Raw genomic sequence first — 19,483 nt, 5'->3', positions numbered from 1 at the left:
ATATCATTTATACAAAAAATATCAGTCAACATTATTACTTCCTACTCAACAAGACCATTTAAGAAGGTGAGAGCGTTTGTCAAGGGTAGGATACAGAACTGAAATCCAAGCTTTCATGAAAAGATCACCAGTGTGTGGACTGTCTTAAGTTGGATTCCTAAATCCTGTGGCTGCTATTCATTTTAAACTGTCTTTAGCAACATTCCCAAGGAACATCACATTAAGGAATGATGAAAATTGCGTAATGAGAAGCAATCAAGGTAGAACCAGTTGATAGAGGGTTTTATGTTCAGAAATGTGAAGTATATAGTGCAACTTAATGAACATTCCTCTCAAAATAACTGACTTCTTTTGACCTTTTCTTTTTCTGTTTGTTTGTTTTTAGAAAATCCCTGGGAAGTTTAAGAAACTTTTCTCTGAACTTGAAAGTTTAACAGTAAGTAGTTGAGCATAGTGGACTTACTCTTCAAACTGATAGTTAGCCTCAGATTTCTTCCTAGATTTCAGTGGTCAATATCTCCATTCTGCCATGTCAGGTAGCTTAGACTAGTGCACCTGTATATGAACAGGTAGCTTTGCTTCTTAATGGAGTGAAGGAGGGTAATGGTTACTGCTTCTTCCTCTCCATGGAAAAAGGTAGCGAGAATGGTCTTTTTGGTGTGATATTCAGAAGGCACATTTTTCAGTACAGTCCATTTCAAAACCTATGAAATTAGCTAGTTTAAATTTACTATGCAATTCTTATGCATTATTCTTTTTTTCTTTTTACCATTTCTCCTTTTTATCATTCCTTGTATCTTTGAGATAACAAAATGTGCAGTTTCTTTTCAGAACACAACAAAAATGTTCTTTTGTTTTCTCTGCATTATCTGTGCATTATGAGGGCAGTTTTTCTTTGAGGTGTGCCTAACAAAAGACTTTGGGTTTACCTCATGATAGAAATTATGGAGAGGAAACTGTACTTAAGGAACCTATTGGAGGGAAAATAATAGGGCAATCAAAAGGTGTCTCTCTTTGGCAGTCATTTCCCATTATCGTCAACCAGTAACTTGACTTTCATTCATTGCCTAGATTTCCTGCCCTAATTTAGTGAGTTTATTCTCCTAGGAAACCTTTATCTACTTTGTTCTTAGGAAGAACCACTCTATGTCTAAATCATGTTCAAATTGTAACAGCGAAAATAGATTTAGAATTGTTTCTATAGCACATTGATTTTTCTTTCTCTTTGTAATCTGCTTGGTTCGGCAGGATCCATCCCTGAATCACAAAGCCTACCGAGACGCATTCAAGAAAATGAAGCCACCCAAAATCCCCTTCATGCCATTATTGCTTAAAGGTAACAATTATCTGTCTTTTATGCTATGTAATTCCATCTTCCAGAAATTTATCACTCTGACTACGGAGGGCGAGGAAAGGAATCTCAGTTTCTTTATTTTTGTCATTCCAACCTAACTGTTGGCTTGTGACTGTTTTCACATGTTTGCTTCTTTCTGAGACACCTGAAATGCTTAATTGTTCTTAAGCAGACCTCAAAGTATTTTCACTTGACTCACAAAACTTGGCACTGGAACTGTTTGTGTTTTTGCTTTATTCTGCTGCTAAGCCTTGTCTTATTTGAGTCTACAGTCCACTTAACTCAGCCAAGAATAAGGCTGGCATGAAGAATCCAAGTGGTGATCAGTTATGTTCTTTGTTTGCAACCTAAATTTCAGAGATTCAGCCCATGGCCTGCTGCTGTGTGAGAAAAACCTTCGGTCAACACAAGCAGTGTCATGTGTGAAAAGTTTTGGTAGAGAATGTACTTTCTTCTTTCCAGGAGTGAATCCAGTTGGGATAGTATGTGATAGCTGCAAGTTAGTCAACTAACTTCTCTTCTGTAGAGCAGCAGATCAGTCATCATGAAACATGTTAGTTAAACTTATTAATGAGATCTTGATGGTCTCTTTCAAACCAAGGGGATTAGTGAAAGGGAAGTTTGTTTTCATCAGGCCCATGCTTCTGACATTCAGTGTACATCCCACCCATGTGCTTTCTAGGACAAGGGGTTTGGTCATTTCTCTTGGTCTTATTTTGATTCTTTTCAAGGAATTTTTATAGGAGTACTCTTTTATATTGCTTGCCCCCTTCAGAGGCTTATACCTTCTGCGGGGTCAGGCCCTAGCGCCTACACTCATAAGTGTGGTGGAATTGCCTGGAAAATGAAGTACCTGGGAACTGGTTGGCCGGGCCGTGTCCTCTGCTGCCTCTCAATCGCCAGACCCACTGGCAGTAAAGCCGAAAATAAACCTTTTCGGCTTCTCCTGAGAACAGCCAGAGCTTGGAGAGCTTTTGAGTTGCTGTACATTCTTGCAGCTGTTTATCTAGTCTTCATCTAGTATAAAGCAAGAATTTCTGTGAAACGGTAATGTATTAGGACAGTTAGGACAATGAAGCACATGGACTGCTTCACTCGAGCTCAAAGCATTCTGAGAACTGTAAATGGATGAAACAAGGAAAGATTGTAAAGCCAGAAAAACAACTTTAAAAAGTTCATTTGATTCTTCATTTTTATTTCTAAGATAAGTTTATTCGGGCTTGTGATTTTTATTTAAAATAAAACACCAGCTGGAGAGTGGGAGTGGTGGCATGTGGAAAGTAAAACTTAGAATCATGTAGACACAAATAGGAAAAATAGGAAAGGAACACAGATCTGGGAAAGGAATTGATTTTAGAAAGACAAAATTTTGAAACAATAGATGTTTTTAAGGTGATTAGAAAATGGTCAGCATTGTCCCTTTAATTTAGATGTGAGCTGAGCCTTCTGCTATATAGTAGTGGGTTTTCCCCAAAAATATTTAATGCAGTCAGGTGCCTCACACTTATGTCTTAGTTTGGATGCAATTTTCTGCTCTACTGAGTTTATCTAGAGCTCTTTGTTGGCAGCAAAACAAACTTCTCTTTTTTCTACTGAAAATACATTGTCTCATTCATTCTAGCAAATTAAACTTTTGCCCCCCCTTTTTTTTTCTCACTGAAAGCTCTTGAATTTTAAAAACAAGCTCACTTGTTTTTCCTTTATCTTTATTTTTGTCATTATAAAAATAAATAATATTGGCACTCTATTGCATTTAAAGTTACTATTTTTGTCTGAAATAATTTCAAAAGGAAAAATAGGATGACACTTTTGAATATGTATGTATCACATCTGTGGTAAGACATTTTGGAAAACATATACAACATTAATTCTTAGCTTTAGTAACTGCAAAATTATTTTAAAATTTGCAGTAAACTACTTTAGAACAAGCAACTTTTTCATGAAAATTTCCCAGCCCTCTTCTCTTGTGCCTCTTGCTTTGGATTGCTTTTGTTTAGAGAAAGAGACCAGATTAAACTTCTTGGGTATTAGGAAGGATTTGGGCTCCCATATTTCATTTTTTGAGTTAGTCAGTTCCTAATGACATGCAGGTTATCAAAGTAAGCACATAACCTAAAAATGCTTCCAGCTATCAGCTTATCTATTTGCCTGTGAATTTCTCACTTCTGATTTACTTTCCCCCTACTGTGGAGTCCAGTTCAGAAAGTAGTGACCAGGAAACCCTGAGTAAGTGTTGAAGAAAGGTTCCAGCTGAGCTAAAGGTCAAAAGCAGTTGAGTAATCTATGTCATGGTGTTTGGGGAGATGGTAATCCTTCCAGTAGAGTGAATAGTCAACCGGTGTCTGACGTTAAACTGAGGTTGTATCTGTATCTTCAAGGGCAGATTGTTATTGCAGATTTGTGGAGTTGTGTAAATAAAAGGAAGATTGAGGTGCTTCCATGTTTTTCCTTCTTTTTCACCTGCCATCTCTTCAAATGGAGTTAGTTCATCCCCAGTCCTGTTATATAAAATGTTAGGAACATGTCTGGGTGTTTCCAGATAAAGGGGTCTGGCAGGTACTCATTTCAGGCACTGCACTTGGTGGGGACCCTCAGTGGCTTCACAGCCCACCCATGACTCAGGTTGTGAGACTCCAGTTTTTGAGTTCAACCACCTATTGAACTCAGACTTCCTAATCACACACTTGTCAGTCACCTGCATCAAAACCTGCAGCCATTTTGACCCCTTTCTCCTGGGCAGCAGCCCCTCTTCTCCCCCTACCTGGCCAGACATACCTTCCCTGCCTCATCCTCATGCCAGCATCAGCCTGCCAGCCCCCACCCTCAGGAGAGACTCCTTCCTTGTGTGCTGACCTCGACAAGTCCTTGCGAGCTGGGGATAAGCAAGACCGCCCAGGCAGAGGAGAGGGAAGAGACAGAATCAGCGACAAAGGAAACAGTAAAATTTGCAGAGGCCCCCACATCCAGTGAATTCAGCAAATTGACTGGAATAGATGATAAGAAATGTCTAAGTCCTTCTGAGTACCAGAGAGGCACCGTGGTGAGAGGAAGCGGGCCACCCGGGCTCGCGTCCTGGCTCCGAGACGCAGAGCTGTGGTCGTGAGCCGGCTGTGCTCCATCCGCCTTTGGACTGTTGTTTCTTCACATTCTTTCCTGCTTAACTTTACCTTATACTCTTTTGTGAGTATTAAATGAGTTAGTGCCATGTCTGACACTGATGATAAATATAAGCTGTATTATGATCCTCATCTTGGGAACATAGGGTGGGGATGACAAGCCTTGGAACACCGGGGAAGTGGTCCAAGAACTCGGACAGGGCATTTGTAACCTGAATTCTCCGGGAGTGAGGAGATACCAGGCTCCTAGGTGGAGTTTAAGGTAAACAATGTGCACACAGTGCTTTGCTTGCTGTACAGAAAGAATACAAGTTAGCTGTGTTGGCTGCTCTTTCTCTAAATATTGTGTCAGAGACATGAAGCTTGCGATTCTATTCTGAAAGCAAAACAGTGAAAGATAATAAAATAACCAGAGAGCTCGTCAGATGACTGTGTAATGGTGAATTGTTTTCTTGCTCAAACATCAGTTTAAAAAAGGAAAGAAAAAACCTTAGGAAAACCTTGCAGTCCGGTGGGGTGGAAGCTGTGTTTAAAGGATGCCTTGAGAAAAGGGTTGTATCAGTGTATTGTGTGATTGGTCTTGCCCTCTGGTGGCCAGTTTAAAGCTCAGCAGCTAAGTGTATTTCAGGCCAGTTTCCCAAGCACCTGCCTTGTAATTACCCCATAGTGAAGTGAAGTCGCTCAGTGAGTCTGCGATCCCATGGATTGTAGTCTACCAGGCTTTGTCTGTCTACCAGGCTTCTCTGTCCATGGGATATTCTAGGCAAGAGTACTGGAGTGTGTTGCCATTTCCTTCTCCAGGGGATCTTCCTGACCCAGGGATTGAACCCAGGTCTCCTGCATTGCAGGCAGACGCTTTACCCTCTGAGCCACCAGGGAAGCCCTCCATATGGACCAGCAGAATCAAAGTCTTGACTAAATGCAAATACTTTCCCTTTCTATTTAGAGGAATTCAATCTCTTCACTTCTGTCTTTTATATCATGTTATTTTAAGAAGATTTTTGAAAATGGTTTTCATTTGGTTTGCCCTGCATGTCTGTGATATAACATGGTTATTTGCACATTCTTTAAATTGTAGTATATTTCTTACTTTGATTCTTGTCTGTGAGGATTCCCTATGGTTCAGTCACTCACCCTCTGGTTTGAATTTTTATAAGTCACCCCTCTTTTGGAGCTTTAGCTCCTGTCATTGTTGCTAGTCCCCATCTTTTGAAGAAGCATTCCTGTAAGTTTTGCAACCAGAGGGAGGTTTTTATTTGAATGTCTCCTGTCACTTCAAATGCAGCGAGGCGCAAGTCAAATGTCACGCTCCCTTGCTCTGACAATGCACCTTCTCCTCCCTTCCTTACGTTGTTCTCATCAGTGACACTGGCTTTCCAGTGGTTGAATAGACCCAGAAACCTTGCCATTTCTAACCTGTCCCTTTCCTCACTCACTTGGGATAACCACACCAGCCCTGGCTTTTAGAACCAGAAATCTAAGTTTGAACATCCACATCTAAATCTTGATGTTTGAAGTAACGCAGACCCCATTCACTTTACCAGGGATTGTTAAAAAGCAAATACATAAATATTAAAATAATTTTTGTTGCTGGGTATTCAGTTCTTTTCTGTTCACTGTTCTGGCCTAAAAACATAATGGACCAGTTAAGTTATAGAATAGTGTTAGCTTATGTTAAGCGGGTTGAAGTCAAAGCCTAGAGTATAACAGCAAGATACACACTTGTGTGAATGCTAGAATGTTTTCTCTACACACATAAATTATGCCCTGTCACATTGCATCCTGTACAGAGTCAGCTCCAAGTTGCCTGGTCTAATGCGGGAAATAATCCGTAATGTTTAAGAAAAATTAATAAGCTGCCCTGCATCTACACCTGTCCAGCCCTGACTCACGACCTGTTCCTAATGGTACATGCATCTTCTTGTTTTTAATTTTCAGATGTAACGTTCATTCATGAGGGAAATAAAACATTTCTGGATAATCTTGTCAACTTTGAAAAACTGGTATGTAAAATTTCACTGTTTCTCTTTTTACCCACTGTAAGGGAAATGCATACTCTCCTTGCTCTGGGAGACGACATTCTCTATTGGACTGGTGGTGATTTATTTGCTGCATGTTATGTACTGTCAATAAAATGCATCCCAATTAAAAAGAAGTGAAGTGTGCTGCCAAGGTTTTGAGAGCCAAGTATGAACATCTGCTTTTTATTTTTGAAAATGGAACTTCATTAGATTAACATCAGTGGTTGAGTGTATGTATCTGAACTGGAACTAAAGTGGTAAGGTTCCTGTCAGCAGGAATTCACACTTGTAAAGTTGAGCCTTGTGGCTTTAAAGGTGTCTCCCTGTGTCTTGGCAAGCACTGCTCCTCCTCCTGGGGAGGTATGTCCTTCGAAGGTGGAATTTATTGGGTCTGCCTGGGAGAGGAAGGACCGCCCATTTATCAGCCTGTGGGCAGGTGCTGCCGCTATGTGAGACCACCTCATGCAAAGTGAGAAAGTGAGCCCGTGAGAAGGGGCCCCCCAGCGAGCCCCTTCTTACACATTCCTGAAATGCTTCTTCCTGGACGTTCCTGGGTGCTCTGTCATGCAGCAGGCTCCTCCTAGCCTTTCTCACCAGCTGAGGGCAGAGGCGGAGTTGCCTGTAAGGGCTGAGCAACTGTGAAACTGTGAAACTGCTCCAAGGAGACCCTGTTGACTACAAGAATGGATTTGTTTGACAGATGAACTTTCGTGTCAGAGATGAGCCTGCCATGCATGATTAAAGATGATATCAGTGACCCCTGTCCATAGACCCTGACCTTTGAGTGACCTTTTTAGTAATGGTAATGGATTCGTGTGGACTCTCAGGAATGGGCCCCTGGTTCCCTGTGAGACCAGGTCAGGCATTTGAGAGAAGGTTGAGTGAGTTGGGGGCCCATAGACCATAACCAAAGAACAGTACCAGCTGATGAGTCCAAACACGGTTTAGCCTCTGACCTTTGCCTCCTAGGTGCCCAGCTCTAACTGTGAGGTTAACTCACTCACACGGGAGGAGATGGCACGGTGTCAGTGCAGGCAGCTCTTGTACAACCTGAACACCCAAGCAGCTGGGATCTGGGAGACTGACATCTTAGGGTATCTTGCCATAGCTCTGTTTTAATAATTTGAGGATGATCGCTTTCTGGGTAGTTAGAGTTTAAGTGGACACGTCCATAGCTTTTCAAGTCTCTCCCGACACTATGTGCTTTGGAATTGAGCTCAGTTATTTTACATACTTCAGTCAAATCAACGCACCTGAAATAGATATTTAAAGTATTGAGTCTTCTTGTATTAAAAGTATTATTCTTGTATGAAAAATATTATTTTTTAGAGATTTGTTCTGTGTCACCCAGTAATGTTCTGAAGATCCCAGGGCCTATTTGTGGCCTTAGACTGTAGGCAGCAACACACTAGCCTGTTGGTGGGTTGTCTCCAGTGTTTGATATTAATGAAATGACCACAGGAATATGAAGCTGCTGGTCAATATTTATTTCAAATCTTGGCCAACGCCTCCGCTTAAGAACGCGAGATAAGCTTGGGTGAGTGTGTGTGAAGAGGAGGGGCAAGGTGTGAAACACCAAGAGGCGTTCCCTCTGAGGGTCTTGTGCCCTTCACCCTGAGGAACCCATGGGAACGTGGGAGAGCAGGAGGCGCTCGGTACACGCTGAGTTTGTCTCTTGTGAAAGGTAGACTGGTGGTTGACCTTCTTCCCAAAGGGAACCAGTGACTCAAGTTCATTGTGTCATTTCCTCTCAGATGGAGCTCTCCAAGTGAGGGAACAATTTGAAAAATGCACAGATTGGAAAGAGCAGTGGAAGGCTTCCTGCACCCTCTCTATGTCATTCTGACCAGCGTCTCTGGTCTTCCCTGGCTTTTTCCAGTAGAAGCCTTTTGATGCCAACCAACATAGTCTAGGGCCTTGCTTTCACAGAGACAAGACTTCAGACTGGCCATAGGACTTCTCTTAGGGTCAATACTGTATGTACCCTTAATATTTTAATAAAGCCTAGTGAAATAATGAGGTATAAACAGGTAATCTTTCATTTTAAATTTTAAATTGTTGAAGAGAACTCTTACTAAAAAGCTGGCTAGAAGATAAGTGCAGTTATCCATTTGTGCGGCAGACCCTTGGCACACAGCACACCCGTTATGGACTCGGCTAGCATGTCATTTCTAAAGGGAGCAGATTTTGTAGCGTCACTGAGTTCCTGGTCCTCAAAGCAGATGGCACTTAAGAAGCAGTATGCTGACCCCCCTCCTTGCACAGAGAATTCAGGGTGAAGTCAGAATTTTTTTCTGGAAGGACAAAACTCTATTTTACATTGTTTAAAGCCCTATGTTATACTGGGATGCCAGAGAGTGAAACTGAATTTCCTATTAGAGTCAGTAGTTCCAGCGTGTTTCTTAGCAAAAGACAGGGTTTCACTTAAGCTAAAATAGCATCATCTTTCACAGTAATGAACCAGCAGATCCTAACTGGATTAACTTGTGGGAAGCCAATTCCTTATGATGGATATATTAGCCAGCGAGCAGATAATTCAGTGTATTATCTTTATCAGGCTGATCCCGCCAACACATTAGGTCAGAGAACAGAGAAGGCTCAGAAGTGCTTCAATGGATGTAATAAGTTTTCTATTGTTCCCCTCGCTGCCTTAGCTGCTCCAAACGTATCAGCCTCAAACCATTAAATAATAAAGGAAAAAAATGCATTCTTCTATATTTCTCTTTATCCCTCAATGTTAAGACATCATCCTTCATCATAGCTCTTCCCTCCCACTTTGGAAAACCTGAAGATGAGATCTGGGCTCAGGTTGCAGTGCTGCCCTGAGTACCAGCCTTGCATCAGCTGTGTGCATGGCACGTGATAGAGATCGAGGTGACGCCATACCTTAAAACGGCGAGAGAGCGGTCCTGGGAATAGTGGGAAAATTGGGGGAAGGAAATTTAACAATACATTCACAGACGTGAGTCAGATCTCATTTCCTTTACAGTTGCAACTCAGGCTGCTGCTGTAATCACCGTCCCATTTAATTTTTTCACTATTGAGTAGAAATACAATAGAAATGCAGCCCATGAGAACAATCTAAGAAGTAGGTCATATTCAAATAATGTTTCTGGAGGTCTGCTGCATTTTAAGTAATTGTTTTAGTGTCAACATTATTACATTAGCCATAATTTGTTGAGGGTTTGCTGCCTATAGATTACCTGTGTTCAGTGTGTGTGGGCAGGACATGAAAAATGATGGCCCAAGGTCCCAACTGCTGTGTATAAAATAAATACTATATACAGATGTATTGTACAACACAGATGAATATAGCCAATAGTTTATAATAACTTTAGATGGAGTATAATCTATAAAAATTTTGAATCACTGTGTTGTATACCAGAAACTATTATAATACTGTAAATCACTATATTTCAATTAGTAAGAAAAAGATGATACCCATTTAGGAAGGTTTGGAGGACCAGATTATGAATAATGTTGATTCTGGAATTATAGGGTGATGTTTGAATTTTGTATGAAACGGCGTATGGAGTCACGGTAGACTTGCAGAGCGCGGGAACAGGATGACAGATGTTTGGAGATTATTCTGCCAACTGCACAGGAGGAAGTGTAGAGGAGATTGGTCTTGTCCTAAATGCTGTCTTTCCTTTGCCATGGAAAAATGACTATGGTAGAGCAAGCTGGAAGATAGTGCAGGCACACGAGTATGAGACGAGGGGTCTTGTCAACAGGAAGGAGCTGCGTAAGAAACCTTTTCCTGGAGATAAAAAGAACTTTCGAGAACTTTAGAAATTAAAGCAGAAAACTGAAGACTAGGAAAGGGAATGTAAATAATAAGCAGGGAACAGTCTCTGTAAAGATATTGATGTTTTAGAAGATGTTCATCTTTCATAAACATCCCCTTTCCTATCACCATTTGAGTTTCTTGAGTCTTTGATTCCACAAAATCCCTGCATGCGTTCAGCAGGTGTGTGTGAGGCTATGTATGTGCTGTATGGTAGGTGCTGGGGCTGCAAGGCCCTCTTGTGGTAGCTGGTCTAGAGGAGGAGGAAAGTCCCACCCTGATCACAACACCACAAGCCCAGTAACCACTGTACCCAGAGCGGTGGGGAGGTGGAGAATGGAGCCTCCCGGGTCCAGAAGGGAGACCTCAGAAAGACTTCCTGGGGAGGAGGTGAAACTTCTGAAGTGAAACCTACCTTCCAAATGTGGACAGGTAGGTTGAGGTTGGACATGCTGCACTTTTTTAATATATTATCTTTTAAATATTTATTTTTTCTTTTTATTTGAGGTATAGTTAGTATACAGTAGTATATAAGTTATAGGTGTACAACTTTGTGATTCATAATTTTTAAAGGTTCTACCCCATTTATAGTTGTTATAAAATATTGGCCACGTTCTCTATGTTGTACTATATCCTTGTAGTTTATTTATTTTACGTGTAATAATGTGTACTGCTTAATCCCCTTCCCCTATCTTGCCTCTCCCTCCTTCCCCTCCAACTGATAACCAACCGCTAGTTTACTCTCTATTTCTGTGAATCTGTTCTATTTTGTTATATTCACTAGTTTATTTTTTAGACTCCACGTATAAGTGATATCATATAGTGTTTGTCTTTCTCCCTCCAAGTCCATCCATATTGTTGCAGATGGCAAAATTGCATTCTTTTTACTGTCTGAGTCTTATTCCATTGTATGTATGTATATACGTCACAGCATCGTTATCCACTCACCAGCTGATGGACACTTAGGTCGCTTCCTTATCTTGGCAACTGTGAATAATGCTGCTGTGCATGTTGGGGTGCATATGTCCTTTTGAATTAGTATTCATTTGCTTCAGATGTAGACCCAGGAGTGAAATTGCTGGATATGATAGTTCTGTTTTTAGTTTTTTGAGGAACCTCCATACCGTTTTCCATAGCGGCTGCCCCAGTTTACATTCCCACCGACAGTGTGCAAGGGCTCCCTTTTTTCATGTCCTCAGCAATGTTTGTGGTCTTTATGTTAGCCATTCTGACAGGTGTGAGGTAGTATCTCCTTGCGGTTTTGATTTGCATTTCTCTGATGATTAACGATACGACTGAAGCGACTTAGCAGCCGATGATTAACAGTGTTGGAACATCTTTTCATACGCTGTCAGCCATCTGTATGTCATCCTTGGAAAAATGTCTATTCAGGTTGTCTGCTCGTTTTGTAATTGGGTTGTCTGTTTTCTTGATGTTGAGTTATATGAGCTCTTTATATATTTTGCATATTAACTCCTTATCAGTCATAGTATTTACAGGTATTTTCTCGTGTTAAGTAGGTTGTTTTGTGCTGTATTCTTTACAGTATGTTTTTACAAGTCTTGGTTAGAATCTGTGCAACTGGGGTTGAGAGCCACTATTTCTGCACACAAGGTCTGGATATTCTTTTGTAATCTAAACTCAGTATACTCAATTAAAGCCATGTCTAGCGCCAAATGCAGCTTTTCTGTGTACATCCAGTGGGATTAGACCATTCAGCCCTGCCCCACTGCTACTTCAGCGACACCAGAAATGAGCCTTCCACTGATGTGCTTCCTCTCCTGCCTTTCAGCACATGATCGCCGACACTGTCCGGACCCTTAGACACTGCAGGACCAACCAGTTTGGTGAGTCGTTGAAGCTGGTTACGGCATGTTCATTTGTCACACATTGGTACAGACTATGGCCATTTCACAAGTATTTGGTGACAGAAAATTAAAACACGTGGTAAAATATAATATTCACATCATATGCATGTATTGTATTTCTCCGTCTCATCACTGCATGTTTGGGACAGAGAGTAAGATAAGAAATGGCAGCTCTTCATCCTGCCCCAGCAGCAGGTTTTCACTGTACAGTGTGACTTACAACTGTCAGAAGCTCCCACTCCAGCGCCCGCCCCCGAAAGTCTTGTTTGCTCGTCCTCTGGCTCAGAATGACCTGTGGGTTTATCAGGGGTGACCCTGTCCTTCACCTCCCTGCCTGGAGCCTTCCTGGAATAGGAATATAGTTTGTAAAAGTGCCCAAAGTAGTTTTCCAGAATCTTTTCTCCTCTCCAGCGAAAACTTCCTGTCTGGAGCTTCCTTTCACTGAAAAAGTGTTTTTTTGAGCTCTTTTGTAGATTCCCCACTGAGACTAATGTATATAGGAATATTTGTTTCTTTTTAAGTCTCAGGAATAATTTACATTATGTTTAAATGATGTTAAGACATTGCAGGAAGGAAGGAAATTGAAATGTATTGAGTTCAGGGAGCTGTCACATGGGCAGTGGAATCCTGACCCCAGGGCTAGTGAATGGAGGTTATTGACTCTGTGGATGCAGAACAGAAGACCCCAGCTCTGAGAGGCTGACTCACTCAGCCGTTCCTCAGACCACCTGGCTGGTACCCTTTCCTTCACCTTGCACAGACTTTAGAGATAAAAAGGCAGTTTTTTTTTTTTTTTTTTTTTAAAGACAGAGTTCATAATTATAAATCAATCAGAAGTGACCACTAAGTAAAACCTAACTTTAAGTAATACATACTCATTGTAAACCAATGTTTTTCAACAATACAGAACTGTAAAGTAGAATGATCAAAGTCCTACTTCCTAAGGAAAATATTGCTAACACTTTGGTACATATTCCTTAAGAATTTTCTTTCTGTTACATACTCTTAAGAATTTTCTTTCCGTTTCCAGTCTTGAGTAGCTTTATTGTCCTCCAACAAAGCAGTTGGAGTGAACTTCTGAGTGAATTACGAAATTTCTACTTGAAAGAGAGAATTATAAATACAGGACCTAATCTTCTAAATGTTCACATCAGCAAATACTATTTGATACATGCTTATATAATTCTCCATTAACTACTCAAGTATAATGCAGTTTCAATAGAAATAGCTAAGAACATTGGCATGGAGATTCATTCAAAGGTATAAGCATAATATTGCTGATGAGTAAAGGATTTGTATTTCTTTCACCCTCCTTTGCTTCCCATGCATTTTTGGGTTCTCAGCAAATTCTGGGACCTCAGTCTCACTTGCCAAGGGCTTCTGGTCTATATACACTGCACGTGTGGGCAGGAGGGTTAGAGCAGTGTGGCTGGCCTTGATCTTGCAGTCAACCTCCCATCACCAGAGGATGAGTCTGCAAGACACAAAGCAAAGGAGAAATTTAAATGACCGTCAGGCCATTTGGTGTTTTGTATTTACCTATCTTTAAAAATCAAGTTTGGAACTGAATTACCTAAATTCATTTTGACAGTTTATATAGGCAGGGTTAACCGACGTCAGCACTTGGAAAGCCACTTTGAATTATAGAGTGCCCGGCAAGGGTCATGCATCATGGTTGGAAGCATTCCTCTTGCCATCTTTTTAAGACTGGAAACTTAACAACAAAATTATCTTGGGAGCATCATGTTTTCTAAAGCAAACAAGGAGGATGGTAAAACCTTTTAACTCTCGGTGCTTTTACTTTTTGAACTGGAAAGCCTTGTTTCTATTAAACCTAAGGACTACAGCCATCCATAATATACACACCTTAAGTTATTTCCTTAGAAAACATATCTGTCACAGAGGAGGGGGAAATAGGTTTTCCCCAAGAGAAAAAATTTCTGCATTAGAATGCTCAGCTTCCTGAGGGCCTTTTCCTTCTGCTCAAGCTGAACTCACCCCCTGCTTCTCCATCCGAAACCCCAGGGATCATGGAGGCTCACAGTTACCTTGTGTCTCTGGAATGTAGCTCAGCCCATCTCCACAGGCCATGAGGGGGGTTTTTGTTTGCTTGTTTTTGACTACGGGAAGTGGGCCTGCCCCATTGTCCAGGCTACTTTATCTCTGGTTCCTTATCACAGCTGCCAGCAGCATGGCATGCAGGGTTCACAGTGCTCCAGAGCCTCTTGTGGCCCTTGGTCTGCTGGGCGTTTGGGAGTAGGAACCCCCTTGCCTTGTCTTTTGCTGGGCGAATGTCAGCCCATCCACATACTTCCTGAACCTGCTTTGCCTGTTAACCAGACTTTCAGTTCACTTCAGCAATGTTTGTTCACTCAGTTGCTCCCTTAAATCCTGCACCCCCCCCAAAAAAAGGACACCAAAAAATTATATGAAATAGTTAAAAAAATAAAATACTATTGTGTCCATGTAGTCACCGGATTAGCAGTGATTTCTGACAGTTCCAGCCTATGCAAGAGCCTGTGAAGGCCATTTAGTGGGGAGCCAAGACCATGGACCTGGGGGCCTCGTGGTCTGGGCTCCAGTCCTGCTCTGCCACTTACCTGCCGTTTCTGTGCTGTTTCCTGTTTGGGGGAGAAGATCATAACAACCACTAAATACTGTATCATGTGAGGAGACATCACTCTCTCTATCAAGGTTGGTAAAACATATCTTGCCAGTCTAATCACCTCACCTGAGGAATCTAGTCTGAGCCCAGAAAGCATCTACGTGATTAGCAAACAGACATCTCTTCTGGGATTATGACAAATGAGGGTCAACCTTCTGGAGTTACACTGTATCTTCATGCAGGGTTTTACTGGTATTTAGAAATAGCTTACTGCTCTCATGAGATTGACTTTTTCCCCCTTCCCCAACATAGGAGGTGACATATCTCCAAAAGAGCACCCGGAGTTAAAGTCGTACGTGCATCACCTGTACGTCATTGACAGCCAGCAAGCCCTGTTTGAGCTCTCGCACAGGATCGAGCCGCGGATATGAGCCTCACCGCGCACTGCCTCGCCTCCCCCGGAACCGCAGTGCCAAGCGTGTTATGTTCCTGCGAGAAAAGTTGCTGAGTTTTATCAGCGTATCACAATAAGACGCACACAGCAAAGCCAGCCAGAGCGTGCTCAGGAAGTGATGTCAGCCACCTGAGTTGGGGAGAGGCTGCTATCGAAAGGAGACGGCAGAAGAGGAGGCAGAAACTTTCTCGAAATGAGAAGTCTGGCTTTTTAGGATCACCGTGTTGAGCCAATCCATTGTTCACTTTGCGACGTGCCAGCGTCAAGGCAGGAGGCCGCCCCTTGTCATGCGGTGACCAGACAGCTCGGTTAGAGTGCACAGGAGCCAGCAGGGAGCTTTACTTGGCCTGGCAGTAGATGGCTGTGTATAGGCTGTCAGAGTAGGAGCTCGTCTGAACACTCAAAGACAGTGATGGCATCTCTAGGTTTCTATGGAGATGGACTGGTCTCCATTGTTACAAACTAGGACATCACCAAAAGCTACTTGTGTCTAAGGAGGCAGTGAGCACTGGCAGCTGCCACCCCTGCTCTAATCTCCAGAAGAGAAATGTCGAGGCATGCATTTCTTAGCAGCTCAGTCACTTAGTGCTGTATGCTTGCGGGTAAAATTCATTTCTGCACAACTTGATTTACTTCTGTAAGTGAGTTAGACTAAGTTGCTTTGCCAATACGGAAAAATAGTCATCTTTAAGAAACTGACTCACTGTTTACTTTCTGGGGATTTTCTTTACATGTGCAGACAGGCTCTCATCTCTCCTCAAATACAGTACAATTTTTGACAAAAGCACAGTGCCTGCCACGTCACGGGCACTCTGTAACTGTTTCTGGGGGTGACAGAGTCACAAAAGTCCATCATCTCGCGCCTGGCAGTGCCCTCGTGTTCTCACGCTTCGGCCACCTCGTGCCTACACTCTGGAATGAGAACCACCAGTACAGGGGGTGTACATGGGATTTGATGTGTGGACCGCTTAGCGCTCCCTGGAGAAGAAGAAGGGATATAGAACAGTGGCAGTGGCCTGTCTTTCAGCAGATGGAAAGAGCCCCCAGAGATCCAAATATCTGATTTATGTTGGACACTTAGAAGTCCTGTAGCCCACCTCCCAACCAAGGCAGGGGGCCTTTCTATAATTTGCCTCTTTTTTCTTCTCAAAGTCTCAGAGTCTTTTAGATCTCTTTTTATTTCCATTTTTAGAGATTGGGGCTCCTACGTTAAATAAGACCTCTGGCTGTTCTCACGAACTGGTTTGCCTCAACCTTCAAATGAACAAAAAAGACCTGTGGGAAACAATATTGAAATCCATCCCTGCCAGCCAGATCCTTGTCACTTCGCTTAAATACAAAGTTCCCGCTTCCCATATTAGGTCCTTTCATTTCCACACATGTGGCCCTGGAGCCCCTCTCGCCAGCCCTGCCAGCTCCTCTCCTCGGCGCCTGTACAGAAGCGCTTCCTCCTCTCATCAGCGCGTCAGCACTGAGACGTGTCCAGCGTTGTTCCCTGGACTTGGCAACCACGCTGACCTGGAGAGATCACTCGAAAGAACCGCATGGAGCAAATTTGGGGAGGACTTTGAGAGTCTGTCCCATTGCGTCCTTCAGTCCTGAAAATGAACAGGGCTTGACAGAAAGGCACCATCCTGGGCTGGTCCACTCAGAGAAATGCCCCAGCCAGCTGGGAATGGAATGAAACTCACTGGAAGCAATCAGAACCATCAGAACCAGGGAAAAGCGATTTCTCTCGAGGCTGATCAAACAGTGATGCGCTCCCCTTGGCGATTACTGGTGACGGTGTGGGCTGACAGCACCCGTGTGCTTTGGTCTTTTCTCTATTCTTAGGGAGTAGCATTTAGCCATTCTGATCCTGTGAGGCTGTTTTGACATCATCTCTGTGTTTTAGAGTTTGCGTGATTATTCGCATTAGATTTACACTGCTCCATCTAGAACTACTGCAGTTGCCCCAGTGGAGAGCTATTTCAACACAGCACCTGCTGCTTGGACCTCAGCTCAGATATGTGCATGGCCAAACAAATCCACATGTACATCGGGCCTGAACAGATTCTGAGGGTGCATTTAGTTTACCCGCATGTGGTATGAGTAGAAACAGACTGGGAAGAGAAGGGTGCTTGCCTTCTGTTTCCCCCAGTCATGGGGCACACGTGGCTCTCGGGCTCTCCCCCAGTCATGGGGCTCGTGTGGCTCTCGGGGTCTCCCCCAGACATGGGGCGCACGTGGCTCTCAGGCTCTCCCCCACTCATGGGGCTCGTGTGGCTCTCGGGGTCTCCCCCAGTCATGGGGCGCACATGGCTCTCAGGGCAGCAAAAGGAAAGGAGGATTTTGTTCTGTTTAGATGTGCTTTTCCATCCCCATCTTCTGAAAGTCATAATCTCCAAATCTTCTGAAATTTAACAACAGTCTCCAGAGGTTTCTCTGGCAGCAGGTCTCAGAAATTTCAGAAGCACTGAGAAGGCCTGTATCTGGAACTGAAGGATTCAAGCAGGATCATGGGGACCAGATCAAGCTTAACATGAGACTCTTTCTAACAAGTCTGGAGTTGTCTCAGTGAGCAGGCTGCACAGAATTTAAGCTGGGTCCCTGTTAATAGGGGTAGGTCATATTCCCTCACCAGGAAGATGTATAAGCTCCTTTCCAACTCTTAGATTTTCACAGTTGCATAAAATCTCCGTTCACTCTGAAACATCTCATGTATCAGCAACCTTCACCAGCGAGGAGTGCATGGGCCCTTCTAAGAGGGTTCTTTTTGCTACAGCACAACTTTCAGACAGTCCTGTGTGTCTTTGGATTTGTCAGCATTCCAGCAAACCAGCCCTCTTTAGAAATTAGCAAAGGATAGTGTGCTCTTTGATCAGTTGTGTCTGACTCTTTGTGACCCCATGAACTGTAGCCCACCAGGCTCCTCTGTCCATGGGATTCTCCAGGCAAGAGTACTGGACTGGGTAGCGCCATTCCCTTCTCTAGGATCTTCCCAAACCAGGGGCTGAACCCAGGTCTCCTGCATTACAGGCAGATTCTTTACCATCTGAGCCACCAGGGAAGCCCCAGCAACAGTTCCCAATAGGCAAAATCATAACCATTCCAAAAATATTAAATTTTTTCATACACATTTGCAGATGCTCCAAAGACCACAGTTTTTTAAATTCACTCTGTTACAATCTGTACAATTGCTGAATGGTTGTAGTGATACTTCTTATCACCTACATTTACTTTATTCTGATATCTCAGAATAAATTTATTGTCTTAGACCCCTATCCACAAGCAAGTTGGGTAGAGCATACCTGAAATTCCGAGGCATGAGGACAAAGTAAAAGCCCACCCCTCTCAATTTGTGGGGAGAAATGTACTCATCTCTGCGTAGGGAGAAGCAGTAGTGTGAAAGAGAAGGCGTTGGTGCCTTTCAATCCCTGGAGCCTGGCCTTGACAGCTGCCCTGATCCCCGCCCTGTGGTTTCGTTGTGGGCATCACTCACCACAGATCCCAAGTGTCCCTGGGTGGCACAGGGAATCCGAACTTCTCAGAAACTAGGGGCAGATCAGATCCACTGTGGTGGTCTAACACAGAGTTTCTTTTAAATGCGGTCTAATGCGGAGTTTCTTTTAAATGCTTCAAAGACGTGTCCTTAAAATTTCAGCCTGCTTATTAACCAGTGAGCCATTGTGCTTAGAACCAGTGCTGGAAAAATGTTTTTTAAAATTGCCAAAAAGTTAAATGAAAATGTACTATATAAAGCAAAGCTGTATATACTAAACATTTTTTAGCAGAGTACTATTTATTTGCATAGCCTATTTATTGTATTCGTATTACACTGTTTATTAAAGACTGGGATGAAGTCAACCAGAAGCAAGGACTCTTGAGTGCTGTGACCTTGTCAGCTTGCGTTAACAGTTAGAAGATAGAAAACCTGCAATCAGGGCGCCTACCTAACTTCTCAGGGACTACACTCTGTAGTTTTCCACCATTAGAAGAGCTGGTAAATATGAAACACTTGTGGAATTACCAGAATTGCCATTAACAGTATTTTCTTTCTCATATCTCATGCTTTCTGCTTCTGTACATATGACTGTGCTGTGTATTTATCAAAGCTAGTAAGCAATAATTTATATGTAAAAATGGCCAAGCAATATAAGGTGAAAACTTACGTAAGTTACTGTTACCTTGTATTTTCAAGTGTTTTTTTAAAAAACTGCTTTTCCAAATATAAGATTATGTTAAAGATACACTATTCACGCCTCAGAACGTCTTGCTTTGTGATGTTTGGGGACTCTA

At 42.7% G+C, this 19,483-nt stretch overlaps 1 protein-coding gene across 3 annotated transcripts in view; it reads left to right on the top strand.

Annotated features, from left to right (window-relative positions):
- RAPGEF5 (Rap guanine nucleotide exchange factor 5) overlaps positions 1 to 19,439 on the top strand; it is a 234,930-nt gene extending 215,491 nt beyond the window's left edge. For all 3 annotated transcript variants that reach the window (XM_061413684.1, XM_061413685.1, XM_061413686.1), the window contains 5 exons: positions 386 to 436; positions 1,249 to 1,336; positions 6,409 to 6,473; positions 12,071 to 12,125; positions 15,064 to 19,439. In XM_061413684.1, coding sequence (XP_061269668.1) covers positions 386 to 436; positions 1,249 to 1,336; positions 6,409 to 6,473; positions 12,071 to 12,125; positions 15,064 to 15,182 — 378 coding nt within the window. In that variant the 3' untranslated portion in view covers positions 15,183 to 19,439. The remainder of the gene's footprint in view (positions 1 to 385; positions 437 to 1,248; positions 1,337 to 6,408; positions 6,474 to 12,070; positions 12,126 to 15,063) is intronic.
- The last annotated feature ends 44 nt before the right edge of the window (positions 19,440 to 19,483 follow it).

Source organism: Bos javanicus, chromosome 4 (assembly GCF_032452875.1).
Source record: "Bos javanicus breed banteng chromosome 4, ARS-OSU_banteng_1.0, whole genome shotgun sequence".
Taxonomy (NCBI): Eukaryota; Metazoa; Chordata; class Mammalia; order Artiodactyla; family Bovidae; genus Bos; species Bos javanicus.
The sequence above is the reverse complement of the archived record's forward strand: the minus strand, read 5'-3'. Positions and strand labels throughout refer to the sequence as shown.